The 13,095-nt window shown below is 36.5% G+C and overlaps 2 protein-coding genes across 6 annotated transcripts; both read left to right on the forward strand.

Annotated features, from left to right (window-relative positions):
• The first annotated feature begins 1,341 nt into the window (after positions 1-1,341).
• Positions 1,342-5,986, forward strand: LOC112197473. 5 transcript variants are annotated; one of them, XR_002935673.2, is made up of 15 exons: positions 1,342-1,589; positions 1,662-1,706; positions 1,800-1,898; positions 2,033-2,143; positions 2,409-2,583; positions 2,699-2,755; positions 3,128-3,264; positions 3,372-3,431; positions 3,517-3,594; positions 3,938-4,011; positions 4,205-4,281; positions 4,605-4,684; positions 4,782-4,865; positions 5,015-5,243; positions 5,369-5,984. XR_002935673.2 is itself a non-coding variant. In XM_024338167.2 (14 exons), the coding sequence occupies exons 1-14, from the start codon at positions 1,497-1,499 to the stop codon at positions 5,102-5,104; spliced, it is 1,239 nt and encodes a 412-aa protein (XP_024193935.1). In that variant the 5' UTR covers positions 1,342-1,496; the 3' UTR covers positions 5,105-5,985. The 5 variants fall into 5 exon arrangements, 4 of the variants coding, with proteins under 4 accessions (XP_024193935.1, XP_040374374.1, XP_024193933.1 ...); XM_024338167.2 differs by having other exon boundaries at positions 4,803-4,865; positions 5,015-5,985; XM_040518440.1 differs by having other exon boundaries at positions 2,048-2,143; positions 5,015-5,985.
• Positions 5,987-8,565: 2,579 nt separating this feature from the next.
• LOC112197472 lies at positions 8,566-12,931 on the forward strand. The gene is made up of 9 exons (XM_024338164.2): positions 8,566-9,058; positions 9,843-9,923; positions 10,035-10,520; positions 10,984-11,119; positions 11,340-11,502; positions 11,684-11,812; positions 11,966-12,160; positions 12,550-12,672; positions 12,758-12,931. Exons 1-9 carry the CDS (start codon positions 8,863-8,865, stop codon positions 12,863-12,865), a joined length of 1,617 nt encoding a protein of 538 aa, XP_024193932.1. The 5' UTR covers positions 8,566-8,862; the 3' UTR covers positions 12,866-12,931.
• The last annotated feature ends 164 nt before the right edge of the window (positions 12,932-13,095 follow it).

The raw sequence follows: 13,095 nt of genomic DNA on the forward strand, positions 1-13,095 counted from the left end.
TTTTCCTTATCTATTTTCATTTTTCAATTTCATTACATACTCATTAAAGCATTTATATATATTTAATAAGAATTAAAACTATAATCAAGATCATGTGACATAAAAATTCCTATCATCATATATGTTGAATGCATATTGGTGAGGGATAACAAAAGAAATCATTTTATGACCTAAATCCTAGTCTATTCATTATATTTACAAAAAAAAAAAAAAAGAGCTAGTAGTAAAAAAAATCTAAAAAAACTATTAAATAATTAATCTTAAGGTACAAAAAATGGAGAAAATAATTAAACATAAAGAAAATTACTCTTCATGTTTTTTTGCACATCTACAAGAGAAAAAAAAAGTTAAAAAAAAAAAACAACAATTCTTTTTTATTAGAAATTAATTTTTAAAGCCCAATACCTTGTGTTTGAGTTTCTTTTTTATTAGATAAGAGATTTATGTAATATGGTTAAGGAATGAATATGTAATTAATAGTCTGTTTGCAAAGTATATGAGTGAAGTTATTTCAGGAACTTAAGTGAGGTTTAGTGAGTAAATTTAGTATTTGAAAATTTGATAGGAGGTGTAAAAAGCAAGGAGGTCAAGTGAGTAAATTTGGAGGTTCTAATAGAAAAACTCTTAATATATTCTGAGATGCTAGGGATCTTCCCCTCATCCCATTTCATCAAAAAAAAAAAAAATCACGTGTACCCCTAAAGCGCCAGCTGCATCTCAATGATGAAGTTGCGTTACCACCGTTGTCTCGACCCAAACACCCGCCATTGCCGCCCCTTGAAGCAGACCCCACGACTCCCCCAACCACAGAGAATCTTCGAACCAAGCAAAATCAGATCAAACAATCAGACTTCGAGCCACTGTAGATCTAAGAAGCCAAAGAACCCTAGACCATCATCACCTGTCCGGCAGCCTCACAGCGACAACGAGGTAAGCCCCATCGACGTGGAGTGTCGCCGGACGAGAGGACCTCGACTAAAACTCAACTAAAAGTTAGTTGCGTGCAACGCGTTCCATCAGAGACAATGAATAATTGTTCAGATCACAAATTTATTTAAGTTGGAAGACTGGCCAATAAAAGAATAAAAAAATAATATCGTTTCACTGAGATTTAGGATTCAGACAATAAACTAAACTAGATTCAATAAAAATGAATTTATAACTAAAGTCGTCGATTTGTTCACATATTTCAATGACGGAAAGATCTTCAATTTAGATGATTTTATACAATCCTTTTAACAATAGTATGGAGATTTATCGGTCTGAAGTTAAAATTGCAGAAAAATTGGAAGATAAAAGGCTGTGAAGAATATTGTTTCCATTCCTCGATAATTTATTCAAGGTTGTGAAAAAAAATATATATTAAAAAAGAAAAGAAAATGCAAACCGCCATAGCAAATTTCAGAGGCGGGAATCCAATGAAAAGTTGATTTTGAACAAAGGCAGAGTCCCAAAATTAGATTCAGATTATCTCATACACTCAGAATCACAGAGGCATGGACCATTTCGGAGAGAGAATGGGGTTGCTGAAACTCTCCAAGTTCAAGCTCCAGCTCCGATCTCTCATCACCGAAGTCCGAGAACTCCGAGTAAGAATTCTCATCGCCGCCACCACCGCTCTCTCTAGCTCTCTGATCGTTATCTATGAATGAAATTTTCAGGAAAGGGAACGCTCCGCCACCGAACAACTTCATCTTCTTGTTCAGGTTTTGCTCTGCAATTCACTCTACGCTTTTTCTCGATTGAAGGTTTTTTTTTTTTTTTGGCTCGATCGTATGAATTTAAGTGTTTGGATACAGAAACAGAAGCAAACCGATGAAGATTACTGCCGGAAGTTGCAGGAATTTCAAGCCGAATTTGCTTCCTCCAATGAGCTCCGGCAAAAACTCCAAAGGGAGGTTCGTTGATCTCTTTTTTTTTTTTTTTGCAGATAACTTGTTTGATGAAATGCTTGTGAGAAATAGTAGTGACTGTGATTGTAGATTGAGTCTGTCTTTCGGTTTCCGATTGTGTTTGTTTTGGTTTGGTGAAGGTTAGTTACCTTCAGGATGACAATTCCTTGCTGGAGAACAAGCAAAAAGAGCTGAAGGCGACGATTCATAGCCTACTTCAGTCTAAGGAAACTTTCGTCAATGCTTATGAGGTTTGTGTTACGTCTGCCGGTTATTAATGCCTGTCAGTTTATGTATGTAGTTCAGGAACTTAATGTGAAGTTTATATTTTAGACATAAAATATATTTTGGGAAGGAATTAAGTTATGGTTCTGTTATATGAACCTTGCGAGCTATTATATGAATTATTGCAGTGGATGCTGGTTGTCATGCAATGCGGTGAATGTTTTTTGACCAAAATGTGAATTCATACTAATTAAGCAATATATTGCTCACTGGTGTCACATTCGTGTGCAGGAATCCACCTGTGAGATGAAACGTGCAATTCAATGCAGAGACAGAAAAATTGCTGTCCTATCAGAGAAGATAAGTTCGCATCTATTGTTGTTTGATTCGATAGAAAAGGAGGCAATTTCTGTAAAGAAAGTTGTGGATCATGTGCAACACCTTGTGAGTGAGAAAGAGGAAGTAGGCAAGCATCTTTTTGAACTCTTACTGTATGCTTATATCTACCTCAACATTAGACCGTTGATAAGTTCATTGAATATGCGTGCCATTTTTCTTCCTAACTTGCTGCTTTTCTCCAGTGGCTGGATTACAGAGCAAAATGGATACTGTTTCCACATTTGAGAAAGTATTTATTGGTAACTCACTAACTCTAAGTTCTTATTCAACTGCATTCATTCATTCATTTGCTTTGGACTCTGTAATATTATGTCTGTCTTGTAGTTTTCTTATCTTGTTGGCTACTTGGGTAGGCAGTGACGCTCATTGCTTTTTTGAATGTACATCAACTTACCTAGGGATTGACCATAAGAAGCTTCAGTGGGATAACTTTAATATTTTTGTTATGTTTCTGTTATGCCAGAATCAAACCAACCCTAGTCCTTCTATCAAAAATTGAATTGTTGCAAATTTAATCATCTTACTACTGAATAAGTTTGTTCGATGTAGTACTTAATACCAAAACAATTCGTAACCCATTAATTTATTGAAGCCTGAACTATTTTATGCAGAGAAGATCTGTGACCAGGAAAAAGAACTGAGAAGGTATAGAGATGAGACTCGGAGAAAGGATAAAGTCATTTCGGAACTAGACTCGCAGCTTGAGGCAGCAAAAATTAATAATAGCAACAAGACTCAAATGGAAGAGATATCCAGACCAGTGTTTAATACTCATTTGTTTGGCTGGTTCTCAAATATGGCTTACTCTTTTAACTGAAAATGTTCTTATCAATGTATTGTCTTAACCACCCTTACCTTCAGAAAATTATATCAGCAAAGGATGTGGTCATACAGAACTTGATTTCAGAAAAACAGGTCATATTTCAGATTATTTTTCAGTTAGACATTACTGCTTTGTGCTATTGATTTCTAAATTTTGGTTGAAATACTTCATGATCAGGGATTGCATTTTGAAGTTGGTAGTTTGGGCACAATATTAAGGAAGATTCAAGACACTATTAGAAGTATGAATCAAGAGGTGAGAAAGTTTGATCTCAACCTGATAATAATAGTTTGTGGTAAAAAACTTTCCATCAAGCACTATAAAAAAAGTTACTGTAAGATGTCTGTCTACATTTGACTTGCAAGTGGTGAGAAAGAGTATGCCAGAATTGATGGTTCCACATCTATTTCATATCTGGAGTTGTTTGCTTGGGATTATTTACTTATAGCGATTCCATTGAATGTCACATTTCTAATTTATCAGTTGTGTCAAGCTATGTTATATGTGGTGTGATTCATAAGTTTTATGGTTTTGGCTCTTGTAATGCTTTTAATGCCTCAATGCTTCCGTGTGAGTTATTTCTTACTTTATATGCCAGGACAAACGGCTATTCTCCTCAATATTGGAACACCAACAAGGATGCAATATGATTTTGGTGAAGGAAGATAATAGGTAGAGTTATTACTATTGACTTCTACACTTGTGTGATCCATTCTAGCACTTTTATTGTTATTTATTGCAGACATTTTTTCTCATCAAAGATCACAAACACAAGTAATAATGCACCTTAATAAGAAGGTTTTTTTCCACTAGCTAGACCTTGCTGTCAATATTTTACGTAAATATACTGTTGTTGGCCTTCCAGGATTGAAGATGCAATCCAGAAAAATATAGACAAAGCTCATGAAAAGGATTACAAGGCAGCCGCAGGAGGAAACACAGGTTTTGTGAGCATTAAAATAAATAGATTTTGAATTATGAAAAAGAAAATTGAACACTTGAAATTATGTATTACCTAAGCTTGCTCTGACCACACTAGAGGAAGCCACTGAATAACACTGATATGCTTGTAGACCACCTGGGATACCATCAACCCACTATTCTGCTGTGGTATCAGCAAATGAATGATGCACTGGGAATGAAGGCATTGCCTTATTTGAGTTATTTCAGAGAACACTATTGATGCTTTGTTTCATAGGAATAGAAAAGAAAGTTATGAACATATGTGATACAAGCAATTTCATTTTAAAGGCTACTTTGTGCAGCTTCACCTCTATCTCAAAAGGGCAAGTCAGTTAGCAACAACTTAGAAGAGAACAATAACTTGAACTCCTGCGTGTCAGAGGTAAGTATATTTTCAAAGTTGCAAGATGAGAAACTTAATTGGTTATTCTATGTTGAGTAATGTAAATGACATTCTTCTTCTTCAATTAAATCGGCAGTTTCACTGTTCTTCTCCACAGACAGCTTCGTCAAACCCTCAATTGCGAGCTACTGTCCTAAGTGTTCTATCAAATGATATAAAGGTATGAGAAGTTCACCTTTATACCACACTAGCTGCATCTGATATTGTTGGGCTGAAATCTGTTTTCTCTATGTTAGAATGCATTAGCAACCAGCTCAAAATAAATTATTAAACTTTTATCTTGACCAATGTCCACTTTTAAATGTCCAGGGTAACTGCATAGTATCAACGCATATAGAATCAGAATGCTCATCTACTCAAGCTGAAATCTCACACAATCGAAATGAGGTTCATGTATAGCTTCATCCTATCATTTTAATTATTGAGTAATCTTAATTATAGAAGCATAATAGGAGGATGCAGAACACTCAAAGTCGGCGCCAGAAAATCAGGAGCTAATTGGAGCCTGCTGTATATTACTGTTGTGCTGAGTAAATAGGTAACTCTTTTTCACTGCCTCAAAAGTTGATGCCAAGTCCATATTGGGCTATGTTTGACTTCAGCCCTCCTTATTTGAAATTTGGGCCGACTTAGTAGTGTTCAGTCTATTTTGAATCCCTCCAGGTTTCCTTGAACGCATTGATGCCTTGGTTTGAATTTAGAGAGCATTGCTGCAAAAAGTTGACCACTTGAGAACAAACTTCATTTAGGTGAACTGAACTTTGTCAATGTTTTATAGATTTATGGCGTCCATATTCTATCAGAAACGTTCTTTAATCAAAAGTATCTCTACCTAAATGTCATAACAGATCCAATCATTAACCTCATGCTCCACATGCGACCATTTTGTTATTACGAAAATAGAAAAGAAATCTAATACTAATAGGCGTCAATCTTAAGGATCAATTAGAAACATGTTTAGGGAGCAAAGCGTATCATTCTATTTCTTATTGTGGTAAAGAAAGTTAAACCCCTAGCCAGATCCATGATAAGTTGGCGTGCAACTTTACCGGCACGGCACGTGAGTCAACTCAACTGCTTCCCAGATGACATTTAATGGTGTCCCTTGCTCGAGAAATGGCCATGACAAGAAATTGATCAACTCTCAATTAGTTAATTTTGCCCATACGATGCCCCTTTGTGTTCTTTGATCCATGAATTCTATATTGTTATCTCTTTTGGGATAGAAACCAAGACAACCTTAAGCAGATGGAACCCAGCAGCGCCGATTAGATTACTAAGATCTTGAAAACTTGGAACTACCGTAGGATTATTAAACAATGAAGGATATAATTAGCTTGTTTAGAATTGATGAAGCGTTTGTACACTACAAAAACTGCATTAGGTTAGAAACATGCATATTTAGAGCGCTTTACGCAATTATTTCTAAAAAGTTATTAGAATTGTGAATGCGTTTGCTTGCGGATTTAGATCATTATATATGATTCTTAGTATTTGGTTTATTGACTTTCTTAACTACTACACTATATTGTGAATTTGTGATATGGGATTCAAAGACTAAGGATTTCAGTGGATGATGATCTTTGCTATGGAATGTAGTTTAGTTGGGTAGTTCCCTAAATTTCAAGCCTGAAAAGACTACAAAAGTTAATCCAAGGAATAAAGAAGCTGCAAAGAACAAAAATCCAGGCTTTTTCCAGCTTCGTGTCTAGGGTAGACCCACCTAAATCTTTGGAGTAACACCCACTCCACTAAGCTTCTAAACAATGGGGACTTTGATTCGCATAAAGAAAGCTCTTACTCGTTAATTGCAATAGCTGTTTTAAGACTAAGCCTTTCTTAGTGTTTTTTTTTTTTTTTTTTTTTAATATTTGAGTGAGGCCTCTCTAGGTATGATCAGGGGGTAGATTGGTCTGCCAAAGGTTGAAGGAAAGAACAGTCGAGGGATTAAACAATCAAATGTGGAATCCAGAATTACAGACGGCACACCATGTGTGCCATAAACCGTGGAACAAGTCATTAAAGATGTCTCCCTCTATCAACCCCAAAAGTAGAGACGTCTAATAGTTTAATTCACTCACTTTCAGGTCTGGATTCAGACTCGGATAACGATTCTAATAAAAGAAACTCCCACATCCACATAGAGAAGAAGTGCCTTTGCTTCCTCTTTGAGTTAAACTTCAATATATTGCAATTGCTTGCAGTAGTTTTCGTTTTGGGCTGGTTTTCGGGTTGGTTGTTGACTCTTATAGAGGGCTGTAATTGTATGTGACAATAGCAGCAAAGTCGTGTCATTTTGGCATTGATATCATATAATTATCAGCTCGAGTATGTATATTTGATGTCTCGTGTTTGAGTCATGTTACCATGTCGTGTTAAAAACTGATATCCCGTCTGCAGTAAAAATTAAAGATCGAGTAGTCATACAGTCAACTCATTTTGGAGGTGTAGTAATTGAAATATTACGTGGCAGCAAGCCAGCAATGTCATTGGGTAAAATAAGGTTGCACGAATGCCCAAAGAGAGAAGCCCTCAAAGGCCCCATTTTGAACAGGATGTTAAATAGATTATTGATGTGAGCTGTTGCTATCTATCATCTGAACCATTTCCTCTTGGAAGTTTACGTGTTGGTGTTCGTATTCAATAAATTGCAAGTTTACAGCTCTCTCTCTCTCTCTCTGAGCAAAATGAATGGGTCCCTGCCAAGTCATGTACACCACTTACAAGGCTCATTTCACATCAAACATTTAAAGTGCGTCCTATATTTTTCTGGGTACAAATAGTGTGTGGCCTATATTTCAGTCATGAGAAAGGGTAGCAATTTTTCTCTCAATTTCTCTTTTAACAAATTTCTTTTTTTCTTTTTTTGAAAATATCTCTTTTAACAAATTAAGAATGTAGAATTCAATGAATGAGTTCCCATGTAAAAGAAATTAATATCAAAGCTATAAATAGAAGTCACATAGTGATTGGGCAAATATGTTTCAGCTGATGATAGGTTACATATCATTAGTAAAACACTAATTAATATGCTATTATTTGTTTTAAATAGCAATTACTGCAATTTGATTGAAAATCTATCTTTATTATGGGAGAAGCTGACCTTGCGAGGTTGAAACAATGAATAGAAAATGAGCTCCGGTCTTAACTTGATGCCTCAACTGATATTTGATTTAACAAACTACCAATGACAGTCCAAAATACTAATTGATTATGTCATTTTCCCTTCCTCTTCTGCTCCGATTAATTGCTTCCTTAAATTATTATAAACATGAAATACTTGATATTCCCCTATAAACAAAAGATGGTTAAAGCAAAGATTTTTCTGAGATTTTTTTAAATTAATAATATGGAAACGTAATCAATTTTGGTAGGTGAGAATGAGTGGACAAACAGTCGAGATCTCACAAAAATGATTTTCCGCTCCATCTGCCATCACCAGAAAGTTGTTCTTCTTTTTGTTTCTTTGCCTCTGATTTATTCTGCTTCATTTTTTTTTTTTTTCCTTTACCATTTTTCTCATTTTTTAAGTTTTTACCCAAATAAGAAGAAGTAGCCGACGTCCTCATAGGAATCGCCGAAACTGTTCCGCAGCTTCTGAGACAGTGACCCTTCTGGACTGGCTTCGCAACACAGTACGTGCTACACCTACACCCACCATTAACTTTCTACATGAGAGTCTGCAATTAACGTAAGCTAAACGCCAACGTCAAAATTCAGTGAAACAACCCACACGTCCACCTAAAGCGAAAACAACAACGCGCCACGTGTCACCCATTTCCGTAACTGGGTCCCTCCCTCCTCCTCCTCCCTACTGTTCCACCCTCAATGGCCGCTATTATAAAAAGATGCCTTCTTTGCTTCGGCTCTTGGGCTTTGGCTGCCACAGCAATAACTGCCGTCACCGCGTGTTTCCCTTTGCTCTGTTTTTTTCTTTTTATTTTTTTTGGTTTTTGTTTTTGTTGGTGTAGTCAAATTAAAGCTCTATAGCCTTTTGCTTTCGGAAAAACCAAACCAAACGGTAGGCTAATATCTTCTTCTTCTTCTTCAGCTCTCTCTCTTTCTCTCTCTCTTTTTCTTTCCTCATCGTCTTTGTCTTGTAATTTGTGGCGGAGATGGTGGCGGGTGATCTCTGAGCGGCCGGAAAGAGAGGTGGTATGGGAGCGTGTGTGTCCACCCCGGACCGGTGCGTGGGAGGGAGGCTGAGGTCCAAGAATAAGAGGAAGAAGAGTCGAAAAAGGCTCAACTCATCTCCGGCCAGGAAAGCTCCGGTGTCGGACGTATCACCGGGAAAGTATGGTAGGTCTGCCGCACCTGATCGCTCCACCACCACCAACAGCCGCACTTTTCAAGGTTTATTTTATTCTTTTTCCTCTCTCTGTGTTGCTGAAAATATCTCAACAGGATGAATTTGTTTTGGTTCATTGTTTGGTGGTTGGTTTTTAGTATTTTTATGAGTAATTGAAAGAATGTGATTGATGGAAGCTGAGAGAACGTCATTAGTTGAGATTTAACAGTTGACCAACAGGCAATTGATCATTTAGCTCTGTTTCTGCTTCTGTGTTGGTACAAGTCCTTTTCAGTTCTTTTTAATGACTAAATAGTTGAAGAAACTTCGATTTGGGAGCCATTTGAAATATGTGTTCGGGTTTAGTTTAGTTGATAGACAACTAGAATAATTTGGCTTTGAAATTCGTCACTTCTTACTGCAATGCCTACATTACTGGTGATGACTCGATTGATAGGACAACATGTTGGAATCTCTGTGGTTCATTCCTTTTCCCTCGAGAATGTATATCTCCGGCTAATTAATGTTTCTATATGCTGAAATGCGTTACTCTATAGAATGTCTTTCTGCAGCTCTGTTGAAATTACGTAATGTCAGCTCTGGGATTCTCCCGATGATCAGCTCGCATAGTTTCTTAAAAGTAACATTTCAATATTTCAGCTTTGCTACCAAACCTATGTTTTTCGTCTTTTATTACAAATGACATGTGGGAACTCATTTACTCTGACAAACTAGGCAGGCTCCGGTGGAATTTTCTTTTCAAGCATTCTATTTCTCAAATAACATGTTACCGTAAACTTCTTTATGCCATTGCCTCTTGTAACTGTTATAACTGTTATGCATCCACAGAAAGTACTGAAGAAGCATGGTTTGATCCGGTTGCAATATTGGAATCTGACTGTGATGAAGATTACCTAAGTGTTCATGATGGTAAAACTTTACAGATGTCTATTTTCAGTCATGTTTTTTCCTTTTCTTTTTCGTTTTGTTCTGATTAACTGATGTTGTTTGTTTAAATTTCTAAACCCTTAATATTTGCAGAGATTTCATCTCTAAATGGTTTTGAACATGCTTCTGTATCAAGTACTTCATCTGCAAAAGATGCCAATTATGGGGACTATATTATTAGCGATGTCCATGGCCCTACAGTGGAGCAGATGCATAAAGCAGGGGATGTATCACCAGAAAATTCTGCAAACTCTGTCACGGTGGTTGTGCAAAAGGACGACAGACAAGTATTTAATGACGGTGATTCCCAAGCTAAATGTCATGGTCATTCAACAACCGAAGCGAATCAACCTGTATTCCTCGATGAAATCTCCTCCTCTGTGGATGAAAGCTCTTCCAAGGAGGAAGGTATGTTGGATAATTGTGGGATTCTTCCAATCAACTGTCTGCCTTGTCTTGTTTCAACTGAATCCTCGGATGGAAAGAGACGCTCACTAAGTTATAGTCCACCAAGTGCAAGGAAAAGGGCTGCCATAAAACTTCCCTTCAAATGGAAAGAACCTGCCAATGCAAGTTTATGTAAGTACCGAACTATCTTTAGATCTGTTCTAATCCATTATATGCAATGGGCAAACACATATGGGATCCATACTGTTTTCATCATGATTATCATGCCGATGCATTTCTTTAGTATTCTGTCCCAGTCGTGGTTTTCATCCAGAAGTATAATTTTATGCTGCTCAGTGCTTATATGCTTTGTGTTGTAATCTCTAGTATGATGGGAGTCTCAGTTTTGGCCCTTTCGACATTAAGATTTTACTGTCACATAATCTGACCACATCTGATGAATGTTGATGTTCTCTTCATGCTTGGTTGATCAACATTGATCTGTGGAATATTTTCTAGCCTCTTTTTAAGTCCTTTCGTATCTGTTGTAGATTGAGCAAACATGGTCATAAGTTTGGTTCTCAGTGGTTGTACTGATAGTACAAGCATATCCTATTGTAATCTCTTAACTTATTCTTTTTATGTATTATTCCAGTTTCATCAAAGATGATTCTAGAAAGACCAATAGCAGGTTCCCAAGTTCCTTTTTGCCCTATAGAAAAGAACATGTTCGATTCTTGGTCACAAATTGAGCCACGTACTTTCAAAATTCGGGGAGTGAACTATCTTAGGTAAGCTTCTGGCAAAACTGTTCGATTGGTTTATGCACTCAAACATGTACATATTTGCATTGATCAAATAATCACATGCTAATGATCATTAATGTTATCCATTAAATAGGAAAATTCAAAGTTATTCAAAATCTGAGATTCGCCTGTGGATCTCTTGTTGACCGAGCAGTTTCTCTTCCACATTATTGAGCTTGTAAATTGATGATATTCTTTATTGCAGGGACAAGAAGAAGGAATTTGCTGCGAACTATGCTGCATATTATCCATTTGGTCTTGACGTATTTTTATCTCAGCGAAAAGTAAATCATATAGCTCGGTTTGTGAAACTCCCTGCTGCTAGTTCTTCTGGAAATCTGCCTGCTATTCTTGTTGTAAATGTACAGGTAATTGTTGTCTCCCTTTCCTGTGACTTTCACTCTGTCTATAGTTGCCCATCTTTAAGTTAGCCGAAAATGGTTTTCAAGATACCTTCTGGTTAGTTAAATGAGATTCAAATGGCTATACTTATAGAATGTGTAAAACTAATTTAGATATTCTGATGCTGTCTCTTTATGGATTCTACAGGTACCATTGTATCCCGCTGCAATTTTTCAGGGTGAGACTGATGGAGAAGGAATGAATTTTGTTTTGTACTTTAAGCTTAATGAGTCATACTCAAAAGAACTTCCACCTCACTTTCAAGAAAGTATCAGAGTAAGATGGAGCGCCATTAGCAACTTGCCTTCAGTCTTATTATCTTCGGAACTGTTTCAGTAAATATTATTTCTATCAATCATGCTACTAGACAGTCGTCCCAGAACAGGGCATGATATACTTTTTAACTCATACCCTTGTTTCTTTTAACAGAAATTAATTGATGATGAAGTTGAAAAGGTTAAAGGTTTTCCTGTGGATACAATTGCACCCTTTCGAGAAAGGTTGAAAATATTGGGACGTGTTGTTAATGTGGAAGATCTTCATTTAAATACAGCAGAGCGGAAGCTTATGCAGGCTTACAATGAAAAACCTGTTCTTTCGCGACCTCAGCATGAGTTCTACTTGGTAAGTTTGTGATATTGCTTAAATTTGACCCCACCTCTAATGTATTCTTTGGAGTAATGGGTTTTGTCTTATGGTAATGAAGACAACTTGAAATCATCACGAAGCATTTGTCATCTTTTAATCTGCATACCTTGTAGTTGTATATATAGTAGCTTTGAATGACCACTATGTAGACCAAACCTTTCCAGTTGTGGCTTTGCATGCAACATTGTAGTGGTGCATCTTCATTTGTACGATAACAGTTTTTCTTTTCTTGTGTTGTATGATAAAGTCCAGCTTATTATACTTTATGGCTTATATTTTATTTAAAGTCCAGCATATACTCTACATATATATATATATATATATATATATATGTTTGTTTTGCTAACCATAATGAAAATTTTCAGGGAGAAAACTACCTTGAGATTGACTTGGATATGCACAGATTTAGTTATATATCTAGGAAAGGGTTTGAAACATTCCTAGATAGACTGAAGATCTGCATCTTGGATGTCGGCCTCACAATTCAGGTTTGTCCTATGATTCCTATTCTGTTTTTCATGCTGGCTTTTGAAAGATGGTTAATCTATACCTTATATCTGCCTTTCCAAACAGGGGAACAAACCCGAAGAGTTGCCAGAGCAGATCTTATGTTGTATACGGTTGAATGGAATTGACTACATGAACTACAATCAACTGGGGTTGACCCAAGATCCCCTTTGACCCTGTAAGTTGTGGAACAGTGTAAATCTAAAATTTCATTAATAAAGCAAAAATTCAAGAGAACAATCTTGTGTGTAGTTATAGAATCTCTCATATTCTGCAACGGATTAAGGCAACATTCCTTCATATGATTAAAGGACGCCAAGGTTGTCTAAGCAAGCAGGAGGTAAATAATTAACATAGATATAGCTCCCAATTTCCTAATTAAGAAATAGGTGCACAATTACCAA

The sequence above is a fragment of the Rosa chinensis genome, chromosome 4 (assembly GCF_002994745.2).
Source record: "Rosa chinensis cultivar Old Blush chromosome 4, RchiOBHm-V2, whole genome shotgun sequence".
NCBI classification, from domain to species: Eukaryota; Viridiplantae; Streptophyta; class Magnoliopsida; order Rosales; family Rosaceae; genus Rosa; species Rosa chinensis.